The following is a 21500-nucleotide window of genomic DNA, read 5'->3' as shown; positions in this document are numbered from 1 at the left end:
TTATGCACTTTAGCAACTACGAGGCAGCTTTGCAAATTTGGTAACCAAGATGCATGCAACAGGCTTTGTTTCAGCAACGGTGAAGTAGAGGGTTTCTTTTGCAGCACAAAATCCATCTACGTTGGGCTTGCTTGTTGACCAACTTGAGGACATGAGCCAGCATAGGTGTGAGAATACTCGTACCTCTGAAATGAGTGCCGACCTATGGGAGCCAGTGCTCCTATCCTGCAGTTCGTGCAGAATTGTTACAGCTATTAAAAGGTATAGACTTGTATCTCAAATGTTTTATTCTAATAGCCATCAAGTTACACATCGGCAGAGCAAATTAAAGCCAAAGACTACTCCAGCATTAAAACAAACAACCGAATTGCACAAACTCGCAAGGTTTTGAGTGCTTCAGTAACGATTTGATGTTGACCTCATTACAGCAAGCGCGCACAACTCAAATGTAAAGAACCAATGCGTGTGACAGAACTGATGTTTACAAAGCCAAATGAACTGCTTGTCCAAAACTGTCCAAGCAGCTACAAAAGCCACAGCTATGTGTCGCAGGCATTTACTGTTCACTGCATTCAGAACGCAACCAGGGAGTCTTCTCCGTACACTACCAGCGAGGCACTGCTCGGGCATTCTGCATACCCCATTCAAGACCTCTGTGAATCGCCACACAAAAGAAAAGCAATGTGGCAGAACCCGTGCAAATCTATGTACAAGAGCCAGTCAAATATGTTGAAAGCAAAGGCAAGAAAACACACGCAGTGGTACAAAACTAATGCATCAGCTTGGCATGCACACCCTGTAGTGCATTATATATTATACATCTGTACACTAAGTTAATTTTGAAGCCACCTCTCTGTAACTGTGAGCTGCAGCTTCAACACTCTTCCTGCCATGTGTGTAAAGCTCTCTCTATAAGTGCACCCCTTCAGCAAGCTGTTCATGCTGAAGCTTCACATACATTGCAACAACGAAAGCACAAAATGGACATTCATTCAGGGAAAAGTAAACTGAAGCCATATAATTATACATCGCAATGCACCACACTTGTACCTTTTAACTCTTTACATAGAAAATGTGACTAAACTTCACTCCTTGGCATACAAAAGCAGTCTTTTGCATCCACCAACCACTTGCAATGTCACATTCAGCACTCTTAACGTCATCACAGGTCTCCTATGGCGAGGCGGCAACAGCAGAAAGCACACACTTATCCGCATCGCCAACACAGAAGGGCTTGTAGATGAGGCGTCTCCTTTGCTTCTTTCTGTCAGGGAATGAACGCACCAGCAGTCTGCGTGCAAGTCACAAGAGAATGGAAGAAAAGAACTGACAAATGAGGGGACAGCACTGGTTCAGGCTGGACATTGGTGCCTCATCATACTGCCTTGCCCCACTTCAGTTCTTGCACAGTACAGCATCGTGTTACGACAAATCTGAAACAAAACAAAAACGCACGCATCAGGAGCGGGAAGCTACACCAGAGCTCGGCTTCATATGCAACTAGTTCCTTATTTTAGTCTTGTCAATCGCATTCTTAACAACACCAAAACAGTTATCCCCAATTATGTGACTATCTGAACACTTGCCCTCCTCCAGCCTCATTATCACCTCCGATATTCGTTACGTGCCCAGAAAATATTTTAGACTTATAATAAAGCCTCAGTAATTCGAACTCAGTGGGGAATCCCAGATTTGTAGAATTTGTACAGTACCGAAATGTTTCATACAAGTTTAACCCCAATCTTGAAGGCCTTCTCTAGTGCGGTGCTACTTGCCACACTGATTCCAGCCACCGAGTTTCATACAATTACTACAGAGGGAACTGTAGCGCTAGTGTCCATACGGGAGCTGCAAACAGGGCAGTTCAGCCAGCATGGCTTTTAAATGGCTTTGCGATCAGTACTGCATTATAGGTAATAAAATAAGCATTATTAAAATTGCCTGACAGCAGGACACAAGAGCCCGATATTGAAACCATTGGGCCATGGACTAGCGGAACCACCGCCTTTTTCATTTCCCTCTGCCGCACGCGGCCGGAAACGTTTTGGAAGGGTGCCGGGGCTTTCGCCAGTCGATTTGTGAACCTGCGCCCTTGTTGAGTGAGCATCGGTTGTGCATTTCGTGGATCGCGAATAACTATTTAATGGCTTCTGCGGGGCAGCATGTCGTTCCTGGAAGCCATGTAGCACTAACCAACTATATACGTATATAGGGTGAGCAGGCATGAGTGCGCCGTTTTGTTTATAGTGTGGCTGATAAAGGCACGCTGAGTTCCCTCTGCCGGCGCGGCTGCTTTGGAGTTTGATGTCGCCGACTCCTGCACTTGCACCTCGCTTTTTTTGTTTAATTCATTTTTCGAGCGCGCAGCCTTCCGCGTCGGATTTAGCAAAGCGGTGCACTTGTTTACATCGACATCTATAGCCACAGATCGTTGTTAGCGTCAAAAGTGGGGAAAAGGTGCATCACTGATAAGAAAAAAAAAAATCAAAACGTCGAATAAAACACACATACCGGCTCATATGAGCCGAGTTATTCCACCGTGAGACGAGTCAGTATGAGCGCCTGAGCTACTCAACAGCGACTGTGATCCAATTACAAATATCGGGCTGTTAATTTATTACTGATTCTCGCTTTTCTTTAACTTCATCATACTTAGTTTTCGTGTGTCATAAAGCATTATTAGAGAAAACTGTGCTCACATAAGCGCTCATTTAAAGGCCATGTTGTTCTCCCGCAAAAACGCAGGTGTCATCGCTGACACAGTTGGTATATAATAACTGAGCGAGGCGGCTGTTTCTGCTGCTGTACCGAATGTACCGTCTCTTGTTTTGCGTTTGACGCAGAGATAAACAGTATATACGAATACGAGCAGCAGCCTATGGGAACGGGGACGTACAGCCGTTGGGCTGTGTCGCCGCTTGCAGCTTATAGTGTATGCGCTGTGCGAAGCGAAGAGTAGTTTATTTCAAATCGCTAAGGCCAGAACTGAACTATAAAGGCATTTTCCTTCGCCCTAACTTGCTTACTTTTCAAGGTCCGCCGGTAGCGGGTGCGCTACCGGCTAACAGGATCAACATTGGCTCAAACTTCATGTGCACGGCTTGAGAGGGTCGAAGCTTGCTCATTTCAATCTTACAACTTCATAGGCATGTTTTGACTCACTGTGAGCGCGATTATTTATATATACCAACGAAGGTGTTGCGGCTATCACGTTATTGGTCCGACGGCCTAATGCGCGGGGTTCGGTCGAACGATGGTAGGCACGGCGATATTATTGGTGCCATCGACAAGAAAGCCCGTCGCAATACCAAAGCCAGTCTTACGCTACGCACGCTTTCAGTACCGCACCGGCGTCGAGCTACCAGTGGAGTGCTGTACACGGCACGAGTTGGCAGTAGCGTGCGTCCGAGCGCTTTTTTTTTTCGTGGGACGTTTCCCCGAGATGGGGCCGCACGGCCGCCCGCGACCCTTTCAGAACGTTTTGCGACTAATCCGCCAGGGCATGCGCCGTCGAGCCGTGAAAAAGGCGGATTAGCAGCAATTATGTGTGCTTGTAGAGTCTTATTACCTTCTTCATAAGTATAAATTGCTTTGAAATTTAGGCCCAGATAAAGTGTAATAAATGAAGCCCCAATCACAAAGATCATTCCCATAGTGGCTGAATGATCCACCAGCGTTCCGTTCCCTTCTTGGATTCAGCGACAAATATATAAAATGGCAGTCCACTAAACTGCACAGTGCGTACGCTGCGAGAGAACCTGTGCTTGATTGAATAAGTCAGCCAGCCAATGGCACTTGAAACCTCATTCACCAAAAAACCACAGTGTGCCCTTGTAGTAGACATTGTGCAGCTCCATCAAAATACCATAACACACATACATATATTTTTTCCAAACATTTCACATCCATAATCTCTACCTCAAAATATTCAGTTTCAATACTGAAAACAGCAGGCTCCTATTGCCATCGGGCACTTCGATGAAAGTGGAAAGCTGAAACCATAGAGTTGGTCACAACAGCACCTAGTGGGAAATCTGGCACTGCTGCGCTGTTGTATACACGGGAATGCCGGGATATGGTGGCTTTGGATTGGCATTGTTCTCGAAGAGCCAGGACACCTTGAATAATGACGACTTTTGCTTGCATATACAATTATATGAAATGCAAAAAAGTATCAGTGACCTGCCAAAGTTCGAGAACAGACGACAAGGTCCGTGCTTGCTTTCGGACAGTTTGTCATCGGTTCTTCCTTTTATTTGCTTGATTATGCACTGCAGGTGAGTAAACTTCATTGAAAGATGTAATACAGGTGAATGAAAAACCTTTGATGACAATTTTATTTTAAGAAAGCTTTATCTGTAGAGCCACATTTACGTTTTACGGCAGGGGTTCCCAAGCATGTGGGTCCCAGGGAAGCCTGCTAAGCTCCATGAAATGCTAAGGAATCCCCTCCCCCCAATAGGATAGGCTTAGTGTGCAACATCTTTGGGGCCAACGGTGGTGGTCGGCTAGCTACTTTGACGGCAACACACATGGTCCAAACTGGGTGCAATCGTTATGAGCAAAGACAAGACAGCATCGCAATTAAGACATATGCCAAAAAAGAATGACAGTTTTCAGTGCTTATTGCAGGGGACACGTAATTATATAATTAACATTTCATCACAAGAGGTCCTAGAATTAGTGACGACTCTACTCTGAGTACAGGAAAACCTTGGTAATTCGGATTTAACGGGAGCGAAAAAAAAAAAAAAAATGCCTGGAGTAACCAAATGTAGAATTATCGAAGGTATCAAGAAAACAATAAAAAATGCTTACAATGTCAACGTGCTTTTATTTACTGAATGAATCGGCAAATCATGTTTCTATTTTGCACAAGAGCAGTACGGAAGCTGCAATTCTCTTCATCGCGTGACTGATTATATAGCTTACAGCGAGGCCGCGGCGTGCGTCTTCATCTGAAGCGCTTTTCACTACCATGCGCACATCCCAATTATATTGTCACCCGTGAGCTGGTCGTCAGCAAATCGTCCGTCCATTGCGATGGACGGACGATTTGTTGGCAACCAGCTCACGGCACACCGCAATGTAGCGATGGACAGACATTTCTTAGTTAAGGCTTGTTAAGGTGCAGCCGAAATTAGCAAAAAATTTGTTTGCTTTTAAATACTAAAGTTGCCAACATTGCCGGGTTTCGACAGTTTTGCACTAAATCAAAGCGAAATTACTGTTTGCCGCAACCGTCGCGGACGAAACCGCGGTCGCTATCGATGCGATCATGGATGGGGACTACGCACTTATGAAAGCACGCGGCCTGCCGCTAACGTGGTGTTATGCCCAGCGATAAACACAATAATAAAGGCTTTAAGGGCACAATTAGGCACAAAGCGTTTTGGCATTGCTGTCAGTCGTTTCACACAAATGGCGATGCGGACGGATGCGGACTCCGCTGCTTCGTTTCAATTGGACGCTAGCTCCGTTTTTGCTCTTTTGAATTGCGCATTTGCGGTGCTCCGCGCATTTATTTTTGTTCTCCTCCGATGAATACATCAGCGTGCACACTATCGGCCCCGATTTACATACGGGAGAAATGCGCATGGTGTTAAGTTACAGGCTGCGAGATTTAAGTGCAAAAGGCGCGCTGTGATGTGCTTTTTGACACTCTGGAATGAGTAATGGAGGTTCTTTGGGTTGAGCGCACCTCGCGTTTGCCGTCTTAGCCACTTGGCGAGTGTGGAACCATGGAAAACTTGCCAGTGGCTCACAGAACCAGGAACACACTTTGAGAACCCATGTTTTACGGGAAGCCCCACATAACATAAGCCTCGTACACCCATATACCATCATTTCCATGATGGCACAGCGCCCGTTGAGAAACTTCCATTGACGGTGGCACCACGTTTGCAGATTTTCTTCTTGTAGCACAAAAATACACACGGACATAGATGAAGAAAGAACGGAGACACACACAGGCGCTACTGTTTTTTTTGCGCTACAAGAAGAAAATCTGCAAGCATGTTACATCAACAAGCCCAAATGTCTACACTGGTGGCACCACATTTCCCCCTAGGTAATATTGCGAGAAACTCCCTGGCCGAGAAACTCCATGGAAACCTGTCTGCCTTGCCAAGGGCTGCATAACACATACCACGCCAACCGCCATACCCGTTGCCAAGTGGCATGATAGCATTAAACGGAGAGCAATATTGGCTGCTGAAACTACCAGCACCAGTGCTGCTGCACGACAGTTCGGAGTGACCGTAGGGAGAAGCTAGGCATAAAAAAAAAAAAAAAAAAAGCTTTTCTTGCCTGCAGGGTGAAGGGACAAATTCCAAGGTTCCAAGAAAGGAGCCTTCCCAGAAACCTAGGAGGACTTGGAAGCCTATGTAAAGCAGCAATGCTCTCTGCATCTTGCAGTGAACGTCAAGCTACCGTGCTGCACTTTGCATGACATGCACAGTGACACAACATTGTCCAAGTCGATCCCCGCCAGCGGCCATTCGTACACTACCCTGTGTGACACAAACTAGTTGAATTCAGCAATGACCTCTTTAATTATTTTGATCTGCATATTCCTTGACTTTAGGAAAGCTTTCCGCTTGGTCACACATACTCTTAAGGCCCAACCACAAGGAACGGATTTTCGGCGGATTTTCGGCGCCATGCGGCGTGGACGCTCAACGATGTTTATTGACGGCTTGCAACCACAAGAGACTCTAGGCTTCGACATATTTCAAGCGTGGAGCAATGTGGCCAGATCCTTGACCCCGAATTTAGCCGGCCAGTTTCGCAAAATGTTGCGCTAACAGAAGAATTGTTCTTACTTCATAAGGACTTCTTGTTGTTTTAGAACTTGATAAAAATTGTCCGTAGCTGTAGTGCAAACATATACAGTTTTGCTGGTCGTCTGTACATCTGAAAAACATAGGGTATTTATATTTTTAAGGGTATTTCCAATAATAATTCGATATATCAGTTTGATATAGCCGGGATTGACTTGTGGGGATTGAGGGATGTGCCGGCGCCATCGTGCGAGCTTCACCTGTTCTGCTGTCCCCCGCCTATCCCCGTCCACTCCCAACCGTTTTCAACGGTGGCGCTCCGCTTGCAGCGATTTGCGGTGGGGGGAGGCGCTGACGTCACTATGCAGCCACGTTTGCCTGCGGGTTGCTGAGCGTAGCTCTCTTATCTCTGGGACCAGTGCAGGGTACGTACATGCTTTCCTCTCGTCCACCAACACCTTTTGTGACTAGGACTTGAGCTCGCGCATGGTGCCTCTGCCCGGGGAGTGCATACTTTGTGCTGATTCTTTCCTGACGCTAAGCCAAAGAGCGGTGCCTAGTGCTCGCACGAGGTCGTACCACGCCGAGCCACACTTGCCAAAGGCCCAAGCCAAAGGGGATTGCCCAAGCACTCGCGAGTTGGCTCATTGATTATCGCCAGAGCAATTAGCATAGCCGCCGAGACTTTTCCTAGCGGCGTGTCCCAGCTTGAGCCTGTGCTCTCACAGCGACGTGCTATAGGCGCCCGTGTCTGTATTTTCGCCATTGCAGGGTTCGTACAGGTTTCCAAGAAAAAAATTCAAGGACTTTTCAAGGACCTTTCAAAAAATTTAAATATTTAATACGGTAGTTCACACGTTACATTTTATTGGACAGAACAAAGGAAAGTTATTTGACTTAGTGCACGTACAGTTTCTTTCGACTAGATGAAATTCTGAAGCTCAAGGCAGGTCTTTCAGTTTCTTTTCTATTTGCGTCTTAATGCTGCTGAGTTCTACAGCCTTCGCTTTTGCAGTCTTTCTCAAGCTGTTTGATTTCACTACGTGTGAGATGTCACCAGTTCTCTCAGCCTTTTCTGCATATCCATCGGCAAAGGCCGTTAAATCGGCAAAGACTGCCTCAAGCTTCTTTTTCTTCGTCTGCAACCCTTCAACTTCTTCCATGATTGTGCGCCTTTTTGTCTGCTTTGAGTCTTCCTGGTACCGTTTCCTTTCCGATTCCAAGTGTGCACCGTAATGCTGCCTCGCTGCGGACACAGCTATTCTGAGTTCTTTTGTTATAGGAACATTCAAAATCCACCTTCCCTGTCCTCTGCGTCACATATGATACACTGTGAAATGTATGACAAACCTTTCAGATTCTCTACGGAGATATGGCAGTTGACGCTGAACCCCCGTTCGACAGTTGCTTGCCCATGGCTCAAAACAAGCAACAGCCTGACTGCTTTCCACAACTCTTTGTAGGAGGGATTGAAGCTCAGGAGGTCATGAAAAAACTCATCCAGCCTGCTAAGGCTCCTCTCAAATTCTCGCGCGGTGGGGGTCCGGCGCAACCCGAAGTTTGTAATTGTCGTTGCTGAGCCAGGCGTTTTGTAATTTACATTTCCCAGGCATTATTCTGAACCATGAGCACCACAACCGAAACGGGGGGAAAAGCAAACAAAGCGTCGACGACCCCGGAGCACGCACGCAGATAAACAAAGCACAATGTGGCCAACAGACAACGTTCAGGCTATGAGGCTGTACCTGTTTTTAGTGGGTCGCCAATAAATCTAGCCCAAGGCAACCCCCCCCCCCCCAAAAGTGAAATACCACTAAATTCAACTGTTAAGGTTCATGTAACTGCTTTTTCGTTACAAATAAGCATGGTGGCACAACTTGTTTTTTTCCCCGAGAAGGTCGAGACGCTCTAGCCTCATTGTGGCCAGCAACTTATGGCTTTTGGCCAACCCCGAAGTCGAAGCAAGCCAGAGGGGAAAAAAAAAGTGCGCGATGGACGCACGCTCGCTTCTTCCTCGAGCAGGAAGTTTGACTTTCGCGGTCCCGCCGTTGCGGAAAGCAATGAAGTTTGCCGGGACCACCCTCAACCACCATATAATGTGAGTCGCACTGTTGGACCCCGTGAAAACCCCAATTCAAGGGTTTTCAAGGATGGAAAAGAAATTCCAGGACTTTCAAGGCCTTGAAAACAGAACTTTCAATTTCAAGGAGTTCCAAGGATTTCAACAGGGTTCGTACAGGTTTCTAAGGCAAAAATTCAAGGATATTCCAGGACTTTCCAGGACCTGTCACAGGTTTTTCAAGGACTCAAAGTGGCATCCAAAGTAGGATTTCTTTACTCTAACATTTCCAAAAATGACTAGTTTTATTGCACTTACAATAAATAAATGTATATCACAATTATAATAAAAATGTCTAGCCTTGATAACTTCTCAATATCACAACACAAAATGAATGCTTAGAACAGCGGCTAAGATTTCTCCGCTATAGGCTGGGTAAAGTTCACCAAAAATATTCAAAAGATTCAGCATAGGGTTATTGCACTAAAATAAAATAAACAAATGTATATCACAATGATGTTAATAATGTTTAGCCTTGATCAGTTTGCAAGTTCACAACAATGCCAAAAAAGTTCACAAAACACAATCAATGCTCCCAACAGCTACTCTGACTTCTCCAGTATTACCTGGGCAAGCTTACCGCACATTTCCAAACCATTTGGTGTAGTCTTGCTACACATCCATTATATTATAACAAATAGATGTATATTGCAATTCTGTCATGTCATGTCTTGTCATTTTGTCATGCCTTGTCTTGATCATTTCTCAAGTCCGCTATATTATAAGTTAACACAACGAACACTCAACAGCTGCTCAGGTTCTGCAGCATTAGCTGGGTTGGTTCATCAAACATTTCCAAAACATTCAGCATACCACATTTTCTGGTGTATAAGATGCATTTTTTTCTTAATTTTTCATGGGTGCGTCTTATAAAACGGTGCGACCTATGTACGTTTTTTTTTTCTTGCGGAAAAACTGGCGTCAAAATCGGATCCGATGTTATGGTCACGCGAGGTGCGCTGGTTGACTTAATTGCTACGGGTTCTGTGCGCGCTATCGAGGTGCCGGGTTCTCGTGATCAAGTTCGGGCCTGAGCGCCGTGCGAGAAGGATGGTGCAGCAATGCAAGCAGCGGTAGGCCGACCGCGAAGTCATCGCATCTGCAGATCGCTGTCAAGATACGGCACGCGCCGCTGCGCAAATTACGCAGTTGCTCCGAGAGTACAGGCAGCCCCCCCCTCCTCCCTCCCTGGCTGCCTTCCCGCTTTCCTCCCTTGTGCGCGACTCGGCTCACCGTCGCACGCTTTCACTTGCACATAATACAGCATATGGCGCGTGGGAAAGATGTTATCGCCTTTGGAATTTATACGGAGCATCGCGGCAACCACGACGGCAGAAATGCGCCTGGATTGGAAATATATGGCACCCATACGCTTGCGCGTGACCCGCGTTCAAGGAGCGAAACGTCACTGTAACTTTTTTAAACCGCTTACCAAAGGAACAGGTGCGTCTTGTACACCCGTGCGACTTATACGCGTTTTGTTTTTGTTTTTTCGGAAAAACTGCCGTTTTGAGGGGGGTTCGTCTTATACAAAGGTAAGAATTATAGAACAGAAAATACGGTAATGTTATTGCACTTATAGTATGATAAATAATATTATAACAAACCTCTACCCAAAGGCACTGAGCATCAGTGGTAAAGTTGCTCTCCACTATAGCTCTTTTTAGCTTCAATAGCTTCACCTCGCGCGCAAGAGTGAAAGTGGCGCAAGCCAGACCCACGGGCGAGGAGTGAAACGAACGATAGATAGCGTGAGGAAAGCAGCATATAAACCCTTCCAGCCGAGCCAGCACCGAAGCGCGGCACGGGTCTCTCACTCCGTTCGCGGTTTGACGCGGTGAAGCCTTTTATTTTTTACGTGCAGTTCTGCAAAACGGAACCATGTGTGCTCGCGCCGGCGTATTGTTTCTGAAATGGGGAGCTCCACGCCGGATCTACCACAGAAAGGAGGTCACAATGTCATTATCAGAGTGCATTGCTCACGAAATTCCAGGATTTTCAAGGAAAGAAAAAAATTCCAGGACTTTCAAGGGCCTTGAAAACGCACTTTTCAATTTCAAGGGTTTTCAAGGATTTCAAGGACCTGTACGCACCCTGTTTCAAGGACCTGTACGCACCCTGCATTGGTGGAGGGACCCCTTTGGTTCCCCGCTGCCCAGGCGTTTGTGCAGTGCTGGTGCCACTGGATTCAATAAATGGTTTCCGCTACTCAGGGAAATACTGTGTTTTTGTGTGCATCGCTCGGTAGCCCCCTTGCAGCCTGAGCTCGCGCGCAGCGGTGCTGGAGGCGACGGCTAACGCGGCCCTGTCGTTCGCTAAGCTTGAACCCGCAGTGGTCGGTACTCCTGTGAGACCCTAAGACCCCACAGACTGTATACACACCTTCGCTGCCAAAATAATTGGCTGCTCCCTAAAAGAGCTAATGTTGCCATGTGTCGCTTACACATTACCACGAATAAAAAATTATACGTGTAAGCCCTCATTTCTATTCTAAGATTCAGTCACTGTAAAGGCCACGAAATACACCTTGTAGCCTGAGCACTGAATGACCCGAAAATATGGAAGAATCGAAACATTTGGAAGAGCAAGAACAAAATAAGAGGAAAAGGTGAACCACTTACAGCTGGGTGTAGCACCCTCAAACCGCTTCTGAATTTGGTCATAGGTAAATTTAACAAATGTGTCGTATTGTTCTGCAAGGAGAAAGAAAAAAATAGCAAATAAATTCAGTACAATTATGCTTAAAAGTCAACATCAGCCCTTCAACTCTTAAAAGCACCATTTAAAAAAAAACACTCCAAAACAGTAACGCTATCAGCCGAGCTTAGGCACACTTTTTCGAGTGCAGTGGTGTCAGTGACTGCCAGCCAGAAATGTCCAGCATTATCATATTTACACAAAATCACACTAACAATGAAGCACTCAACCAATATAGACAACACCCTGTCGTACATTAATGAATGTAAAAACAATGCGATCATAGGCACCCAACCCCAACTGGTCTGAGGACCTGGGGAAAAAAAAGAAAGTTACCGTGGGTTAATATAGTAATATAATACAGTAATCAATGGTTAATGCTGCAATGACACTTTGTAAAAGCACAATGAAATGCACATGTCTGGACATTTCAGGAATGAACTGTTCACTAGTAATCGTAACACATAAGGGTGCCGATCCCTAGCAAATTGAAGGAGAGAGAGAAAAGCCTCACTGTGCATCAGGCCCAGTCTACCGTACCAGAAATATCACCAGCAACAAGAATGCGATGAGATATGCTTTCCTTCCACAATATCATTTCTATCCCCGTGACGCAGATGTTTTTCAAGGTGACTCAAGGCCAAGGGATATCAAACTTTCTCGAGGATATGATAACTGATATGTCTGATATGATAACTGATATGGCACTACTGTGCACACTGGAGACTACATATGATAGAAACACTTAGCAACCAAATCTATCGGCATGTTTAGTGTGTTACAGGAAAACGCAGTGCCCCCACGACATCACAAAATGCCACCAATGACTGCTCAAAGTGCCACTGGGTGTATGGGCTTGCTTGCCCTTAGCCACAACCCCGATAGCAAGTTTTATTCCCGAAATTAAACTTCGCTTTTGCAATGCGGTTCAGCTTGTGAACAAGATGTTTTCAGAGTGCCAAAGGTTACGGCTGCGGCGTGACACACGTGCCGGCAACCCCGACAGCAGTGCACCGATATCACAAATGCCGTGCAAAATTGTTTCGCTTGCTCCTAAAAGCTACAGACTTGCTGCTAATGCATTTATTCTCCGCAGTTCTCACTCCATCAATGAGTGAGAGTGATGGAGCTAAATGCAGTTTAGATGAAGAAAGAAGTTTTACTACATAAACAACTTTTTAAAAGTCATTTATCAGAAAAGCTGCAAGCTTGTGAGCCTAGACATGTCTTCTTGGGACATATGTCATAGGTGTGCCAGTAAGGTCAAATACTAAGCAACGTAAAAATAAATTTGGACATCTAATTCGCAATAAGGCAACTTCACATGCACAAGCAGGCAGGAATTGGCGGCTAGTGAATAAACCTGTTTGAAGCAAGTACTCGTCTGTGTATACGGTGCCGTGCACTGCCATCCAGGGTCCATCACATTTTTTTCTTGCGTGCATTTTTGTGCCAATACACCGCTTCTCTATTTTTCAAGAGCTTCAAAACATTTTTGTGCAGAGAACTCATTTTTTTTAAACGTGATGCAATAACCTTACAAAAAATTTGGGAGAGCTGGGAGGCATGTTAAGCAGTGCAAACTGAGATGGAACAGAGGGAGTACTGTGCATTTACCAGATTCTAATGTGCCCCTCAACAATTTTTTGTGGGTTGAAGGTGCACCTAAATGTAATGAGCATCCGGTTTATAAGAGAAAAATATAGCATGCCTCTTAAGCTTGCTTTAAAAAAAAATGTGAAAACAAGATGTGCAGAACACAAAGTGTATGTAGGGCAGTCAGGCCGCTGTGTTAACAAGTGCCTTAGAGAACATGAGCGTTCCATATGGACAGGTACAGGTTCTCATTTAGCTCAACATTGTAAAATATGCAAGTGCAAAGCTATGTTTCATGAATAAATCGGGGTTCGTACAAGTTTCCAAGGCAAAAATTCAAGGATATTCCAGGACTTTCCAGGACCTGTCACAGGTTTTTCAAGGACTCAAAGCTGCATCAAAAGTAGGATTTCTCTACTCTAACATTTCCAAAAATGACTAGTTTTATTGCACTTACAATAAATAAATGTATATCACAATTATAATAAAAATGTCTAGCCTTGATAACTTCTCAAGATCACAACACAAAATGAACGCTTACAACAGCGGCTGAGATTTCTCCAGTATAGGCTGGGTAAGTTCATCACAAATATTCAAAATGTTCAGCATAGAGTTATGGCACTAAAATAAAAAATAAATTCATATCCCAATGATGTTAATGTCCAGCCTTGATCACCTTGCAAGTTCACAACCAATACCAAAAAAAGTTCAGAAAACACAATGAATGCTCCCAACAGCTACTCTGACTTCTGCAGTATTACCTGGGCAAGTTTAGCGAACATTTCCAAACCATTCAGTGTAGTCTTGCAACACATCCATTATATTATAACAAATAGATGTATATTACAATTTTGCATATTATGTCTTATCTTGATCATTTCTCGAGTCCGCAATATTAAAAGTTAACACAACGAACATTCACAACAGCTACTCAGGCTTCTGCAGTATTAGCTGGGTTGGTTCATCAAACATTTTCAAAACATTTAGCATACCGTATTTTCCTGTGTATAAGACGCGTTTATTGCTGAATTTTTCGTCGGTGCGTGCGAGACGCGCGAAAAGAAATTATCATCATCATGAGTAATAAGATGAAAAGTTCGCGTGCACTTTCGGAAAGTACTGGGCTACGATCGCCCAGCTTCGCTGTTTCAAGCGTTGCGCGGCCGAGTACAAGGTTAAGCGTTTTTTCTTTTTTTTTCGGAAAAGCTGTCCTCGACATCAGATCCGATGCTATGGTCATGCGAAGCGCGCTGGTTGACTTAACTGCTACGGGTTCTGTGCGCGCTATCGAGGTGCCGGGGAGGGTAGTCCGCGGACAGGCTAGCTCGAGGTCACACAAACCGAGCGGCCACAATCCTCGATCCCACTACTACCCTCCCCGTACCCGCGGCTTACGGCGCGCGACTTCAACACCTGCGCAAACAACATCAGCTTTACCCCCCACCACACAAGGGGCTAAATGCACAGGAAGCACGGGACTGGAGACAGCTCCAGACCAACACCTTCCCCAACTTGCACAAATACAGCATTATCTTCTCAGAACACTACAAAGACGCATGCCCATGATGCAACGAATGACCCACCGCCTACCATGTCACGTGGGGGTGTACAGGCCCCAAACCCCCAGACATACAAACACAACAACCGGAGGAGCAGTGGGAGGCCACTCTGTCCAGCCCCGACCTAGCGACCCAGCGCGGACTGGTAATCCAAGCGAGAGCGGCAGCCAAGGCCACTGGGGTCTTGAAATGAAGACTCCACTCGATGTACATTTTCCTCCGTATTTATTTTCTCTCTGTGAATAAACGTTTCCTACTACTACTACTACTACTACTACTACTACTACTACTACTACTACTACTACTACTACTACTACGCAGTTGCTACGAGAGTACAGGGAGCCTCCCACCCCTTCCTCCCCGCTTTCCTCCCTTGCTATTGGGCTCACCGTCGCACGCTTTCACTCGCGGGGACGATGCTATCGCCCTTGGACTTTGTACGGAACATCGCGGCAACCATGACGGCAGAAATGCGCCTGGAGTGCAAATATATGGTTCCCATAAGCTTGCGCGTGACCCGCGTTCACGGAGCGAAACGTCACTAACTTTTTTAAATTGCTTAGCGAAAGAACAAGTGCGTCTTTTATAACGTTTTTTTTTTTTTTTTTCCGCAAGAACTGCCGTTTTGAGGGGGGTGCGTCTTATACAAAGGTACGACCGGAAAATACGGTAATGTTATTGCACTTATCTTGTGATAAATAATATTATAAGAAACCTCCACCCAAAGGCACCTGAGCAGCTTCACTAGCTTCAGCTCGCGCGCAAGAGTGAAAGTGGGACAAGGCAGACCGACGGGCGAGGAGTGAAAGGAACGATAGGGTGAGGAAAGCAGCGTAAACACTGCCAGCCGAGCAAGCACCGAAGCGCGGCACAGTTCTCTCGCTCCGTTCGCAGTTTGACTAGGTGAAGTCTTATTTTTTCCGTGCAGTTCTGTAAAACGGAACCATGTGTGCTCGCCCCGGCGTATTGTTTCTGAAATGCGGAGTTTGTCAGATCGACGGCGTTCTACCACAGAAAGGAGGTCGCAATGTCGATATCAGAGTGCATTGCTCACGAAATTCGAGGATTTTCAAGGAAGAAAAAAATATTCCAGGACTTTCAAGGGCCTTGAAAACGCACTTTTCAATTTCAAGGATTTCAAGGACCTGTACGCACCCCATACTACGATTTTGAAAAACAGCCGTGATACTGTGATAATTATCGGAAGCTTTTAAATACAGTCACTGGGTTGCCGTGCAATAGTGTGCCTTCTTTAACGTTGTGCAGCGCTGAATATTCTTTTTTGGATTCTGTCACATGAGTGCACTCTAGTGATCGGATGTTGTGGTTGCTGCGCATGCTGCTCACTGCGCATGTTCTTTTGGATTCTGCTCTCTATAAAGGAGTGACGCAATAAAATGATGTCAGTTGAAAGTAGCGCCTTGTCCTGTCGTCTTTCTTGTGTGCGCTGTTTTGCGCTAAACAAAGTAATTAAAAATGTGTAGAATTTATCTTCAGAGAAGGGAAACCATCTAAAATGAGCTTTTGTAATGAAAGTGGCACGTCACCATTTGTGCTTCACTGGCCACAGATAGCACACACACACACATCATTGTCAAGCATAAAATGAACCCACAGCAACCTTTAGAAAAATATGCTCTGTTGCTATCTTGCAATGATGACGACGTTGCCTCTACTGGCAGATGGTTTCCAATGACACAGTTTTGGTTTTGTATCCAATTGCAGTGATGTGATTGGCTGAGACCATTTTGGAGCAGCCAGAAGGACATTTTGGAGCAAAAAACAGTTTTTTTTTCTTTCGGAACATCTACAGTCACATTTCAGAGTGGAAAAATTGGCATCGAGAGAAGCAAAGCAGCTTATACCCGTGCCACACGGGCTAAGTAAAGTGCACTTTGAGTGAGTGCACTTCAGCGCGCTGTGCGTCACTTTGGCGGTGCACTGCTACACGAGAAAGAAAAAGTGTTCTTTCAATTTGATGGCCATGGCGATCGGGAGTCAGACGGAAAACATATACTATTTGTTAGTATAAAAATGTGTACACGAAAACAGTTTATTATTGATAGAAACAACATTTACAATCCGCCTTTACAAGCACCAGCAACTTGACCAGCAACAGTCAAAACAACACAATCTGCCAAACAACTGCGCAGCCATTACCCGGCGTGATCCTGAACAGCCCGTGAGCGAGAGTAGTTTTTTGCTGTTAGCAATTCAAAACGTTATTAAAAATTACTCCCGACTCTTCTTTCACTAATACTTTCCTTATTTTTTACGCACCGACCACACTCGCCGGTGAGTGCGCTCTGCAGTGAGTGTCACTAAGCGTTCCCATGTGGCAGCCTGCGAATGACACTGTGAAGTGCACTCGCTTAAAGTGCACTTTACTTTGCCCATGTGGCACGGGCATTTCAGAAGCAAGAAGCTCCCTCCTTAAGAAAGAAATGTATACACCTTTAGAACAGCTGAAAATATAGACCAACAACAAGCAGAAGTGTCGCCTGTGCATGCAGAGACCAAATAAGTGACACCAACCAAAAGCTGCCCCACGTCTGAGTGCACCACGCAACAAAATTGGGTCATAAAGCAAGCCAGGTTGTGCTGTGCCGAAAACATGTCTGAATGTTACCACAAGACCCAGACTACTCTCTTCTAATGTTTGATGACGACAAATAAGTACAGTCGACTAGCATGGAAAACATCCTGCCGTAATGCGATGCCATCGGCTAGTGTGTACGCAAAAATGTGATACCACAGCTGCATAAAATCCCTGTATATGCTTTTTATAAGAAAAACTATGTAGCCGAACTTGTCGAAGTGAAACTGACGATGTACATCCTATTCGTCAGCGTTGAATTTTCTGCTGGAACCTGCTTCCATCAGCCATGCTCTTATAACGTGGTCCGACGCTGTTGACAACGTTAACGTGTTCCAGTGGCAATACTTCTGTATTGCATGTGTTATGATAATCATCATTTTGCAGAAAATACTTTTCAACATGGAATAGTAAATGTATGCGCAGTCCCGCAATGTGGAGAAAAACCAGCATCTTGGTTTCTGACCAATTGTTGCAGCATCAACGTGCGGCAGTACAATGCACTACAGCATAGACTGCTTATAACGCAAGTTGCCAAAGTTGTGAATTTCTGCACTATAACCAAAACAAAAATTTTCAAAGGCTGCGCACATGCAGCCTTTGAACATGTAGACTAAGGAGCTGCGTGTGTCCGGGAATGAAGTGTATTACAGTACATATGCCACATCTTTGTTTCCAAGGCGTTTTCTTCGCTTTCCAAGGGCCGTACTGCCACTGCGAAGCATTTCGTTGACTCTGCACCAAACCGTAACTTTGGCTGCCGACTCCAGACAAGACGGCACTGGTGAGGCTTAGCCAACGGCAGCACGTGTGAAGTGGGGTTCATAGGTGCCGCCATTTTGCATAGTCAGTAGCGCCATCTATATATAGGCAGTCAGCATGCACAGGCTTTGGAGTGTGTTCTATGTTGTATGCCGGGTATACCACGCTCAGCAGCAATTTCTGGTGGGCGTTTTCAAGCTCGCATGGTCAGTTTAGTATGATGGGGCATCTTCTATGTGGGAAAGAGTTCCGCGAGATGCACTGAAGTGATTAAGCCGGAGTTCCGGTTGGCGTCGAGGTGGACGGAGCATCTAGTGCGATGTCTGCACGCATTAGAGCCTACAGCCAGCCTTTGAGATCAGTTGTGTATTTCTGGATGTTCGTTTCACAAATGTGACCTTACTGTAGCATTCTCACTGTAGGCCTAAGCTGTGGTTCCGCAGCAATGAGTAGTTACGAAAAATATAGCAATCCTAATAGTGCGGGTACTATTCTGCTGCAAAATAAGTTGTGCTGCTCACTTTGATAAGCGTTCCAATTGTTATCTGTTGATACATTGCATGACTACCTTATTTGTTGGACACAAAATAGTTTTGGTTAGTAATAACAGCATACCATACAGTGTGAATCATACTTGCCGACTGATCAAGCGATCAGCTGTAGACTGCGCGAGCGTCTGAATCAGTGGTAGATGCTGGGTTATATATCTGCTTGCTCTATATAGCGCATGGCCCAAGCATGCGGCATGACCATGCAAGGCCTTACTATGGCATTAGCCAGTGTTTCTTGTTTCGCCAAGTGAGAGAATGAAAACTTTTTTTTTTTTTGTCCGGTCCTCTACAACACACCTGTTTCACGAAAAGTGCATCCTCACAAATAGCCGTTGGATTTAGCTCTTTATCCAAATAGCTCTTTGGATATTACTGCTTTAAAGGTCAGAAAGGCAATGCAGAAGCACAAAGCTTACCAACCGCAGCGACATAGCCTAGTGATTTTAAGTCTACTAGAGTTGAAATGCGTCAAAACAATACCAGTAGCTCACGCTAATATTTTATTAAGATTGGTGCGTGATGTTTCGGGGTGTTATTAGGTTGGCCGTACACGAGCACTCTTATGTTTTATGTGATGGAAATGCACAGCGCACCTCTTAGTTCCCAAGCCAAGCGCTCGGATGGTGAAAATGCTTTTCAATGTGCGCTGGAAATTTACATACACCGCAACTCTCCGTCGAGTAAAAACCAATACAGCCAACATATTTCCCAACACACACACTGCAGCTAATGATGCATGTCACATTTTAATGAAGCCAAGAGAAATTTTCACTGTGTCTACTGCTGCACCGAAAGGCCACACAGTGGTTCCTCGACGACCTTATATGAACTCACATCCCGTAAGTTTCATGGAGAACAAGCTAAAACATATCCAATTGGTTCCACAGCACACAACGGCAACATATCCAAGCAGCGCCTGGCAGGCTCACACGAGCCAGAGGAGGAAAGGCTCACCGCGTGCCTTTTCCTCCTCACTCAATGAAAAGGTCTATAGCAAAATTTTGTATGGGGGTGTACTGGTAGGAACAGTGAAAGCTCAGGTTTGAACAATGTTCCAAGCTGATGAATTTGCAGAACACAGTTTAAATTGATAGTGTCGAGGAGTCAAGTCTGCGTGTCCAATATCTGCACTTCACGACGACGTGCATCGCGGTGGACGAACATAAAATGCACAAACTGAAGAGCGACAATGTGCATGCGTTCGGCACGGGCCATGCACTGCTGATAAGTCAGCGGCCCGAGACAGAGGCTTCTGCATAGGCAACCCCCACATGCCCGCTGAGCCAGCCCCCTGCAACCACCGCAGTCACAGCTGATCCGCCCTCATCCCATCATAGCGCACTTTTTTGAGAATTGAGAACACATTTAACATTTGTACAATTGTGCCAAGCATAATTTGGTTTTCTCGGTGTCGTTGGTGTGAATAGCAAACATACTACGAAAGGTCTTCGGATTGTTGTTCTTGTGTAGCTTTGTGGAACAAGCACACATTCTGCATAATTTTGTTCCATTAATAACGATATTGTGTAAAAAACAAACTGTAGCCAATTTCTATGGCGCCTTAAGCGGCAATACAAGCAGGCGTGATGCAATAGAGGTTGTGGGGGTATTCCCCAACCCGTAGCGCGTGCAATCGCAGCTACGTAGGGTTCGGTCAAATAAGGCAACAAGCGAGTTAACTTAATATTTATTGCTGCGGGCAATTAAGTACACTTGCAGAGGGAAGTCCGCTTTGTATAATAAGTAATAAATAGGCTTGCCTCGTTGCGTATAGAAGTCACGCAACGACGTCACTCACGGGTTGCAGCGGGTATATCCGTAGTGGCAGGTCAGGTATAGCGAGATCAGAGAGACCCGGGGGTCTCTGTGTCGTGCTCTTTTATACGTTTCTACCTTTTCACGAGGGGAACGTTTTCCTCGCCCGTCGGATACCTTCCCTCTTCCCGCGCGGGTACGCGTGTCGCGGGAGGCGAGCGAGAACCGGGAGAGTGCCAAGTGCCTCTCTCTTGTGTCCGCCCGGCTCCCGCTGCGCGCGCTACGTGCACATGTGACGACGAGCGTACGTGGGAGAAGGTGTCCACCCGGCTCCCGCCGCATGCGCTGTGTACGCATGCGACGACAAGCGTACGAGGGAGAAGATGGCGGAGTGTGCTCCCCAGAAGGTCCCATCACCCCAGCTGATAGGGGGGGGGGGGATGGGATTTACCTCTGTAACAGATGGGATTTACTAAGGCTCCCGTAAGCGGCCTTGACTGGGGTAAAGGCCCTAGGTGACGCCAGCTGTGTAGGCCCTCACAATCTGCGCTGTTGGCAGTTGCCACTTCGGCCATCGTACAACGATATCCAAGGAGTTGGTTGCGCGTCCAGCGTCCAATACAACACTGCATTTTGTGAGAACTTAGACATCATTTGTGTGTGGTTCTTGGGACAAGTCCAACGCCAGATTGGCTGCCGGATCACACTATGTTGCCGGAATCGCTTTTTCATTCGCATTTATGCGAATGACCAACTCTGCACATATTGCCTCATGCGCGGAAATTCACTAACACATTTAGGGAACGTTTAAGCTGTGACAGTGCAGCCTTCTGCGTATGTGAAAGTGTGCTAGGTTATCTACATTGCTAACGTGACGTGGTTTTAAGTGCATATGCTTGCCCCACTTACCGTGTAAACTGGAATATAGGTTGCGATTATATAGGTTGCAACCACTTATTGATTAGAAATTTTCTATCCTTCGAACTGGTAGCCGCGGTCTGGTCCATAGTGCATAGAAGTCTATGTATAAAGGCCAACCTCCATGGAGCAAAAGAGCGACACTTTTGGCACCTGCCGCTCGGC

At 45.8% G+C, this 21500-nt stretch overlaps 1 protein-coding gene across 1 annotated transcript in view; it reads right to left on the bottom strand.

Moving 5' to 3' along the window:
- Nucleotides 1-269: 269 nt before the first annotated feature.
- The window catches only part of LOC119460530 (akirin-2), a 45788-nt gene continuing 24557 nt past the window's right edge, over nucleotides 270-21500 (bottom strand). Inside the window, exons 4-5 of the mRNA XM_037721451.2 lie at nucleotides 11523-11594; nucleotides 270-1433 (exon numbers count right to left, since the gene is read on the bottom strand). Coding sequence (XP_037577379.1) covers nucleotides 1423-1433; nucleotides 11523-11594 — 83 coding nt within the window. The 3' untranslated portion in view covers nucleotides 270-1422. The remainder of the gene's footprint in view (nucleotides 1434-11522; nucleotides 11595-21500) is intronic.

The sequence above is a fragment of the Dermacentor silvarum genome, chromosome 8, assembly GCF_013339745.2.
Source record: "Dermacentor silvarum isolate Dsil-2018 chromosome 8, BIME_Dsil_1.4, whole genome shotgun sequence".
Lineage (NCBI taxonomy): Eukaryota > Metazoa > Arthropoda > Arachnida > Ixodida > Ixodidae > Dermacentor > Dermacentor silvarum.
Note: the sequence above shows the minus strand (reverse complement) of the source record. Positions and strands in the feature narration are given on the sequence as shown.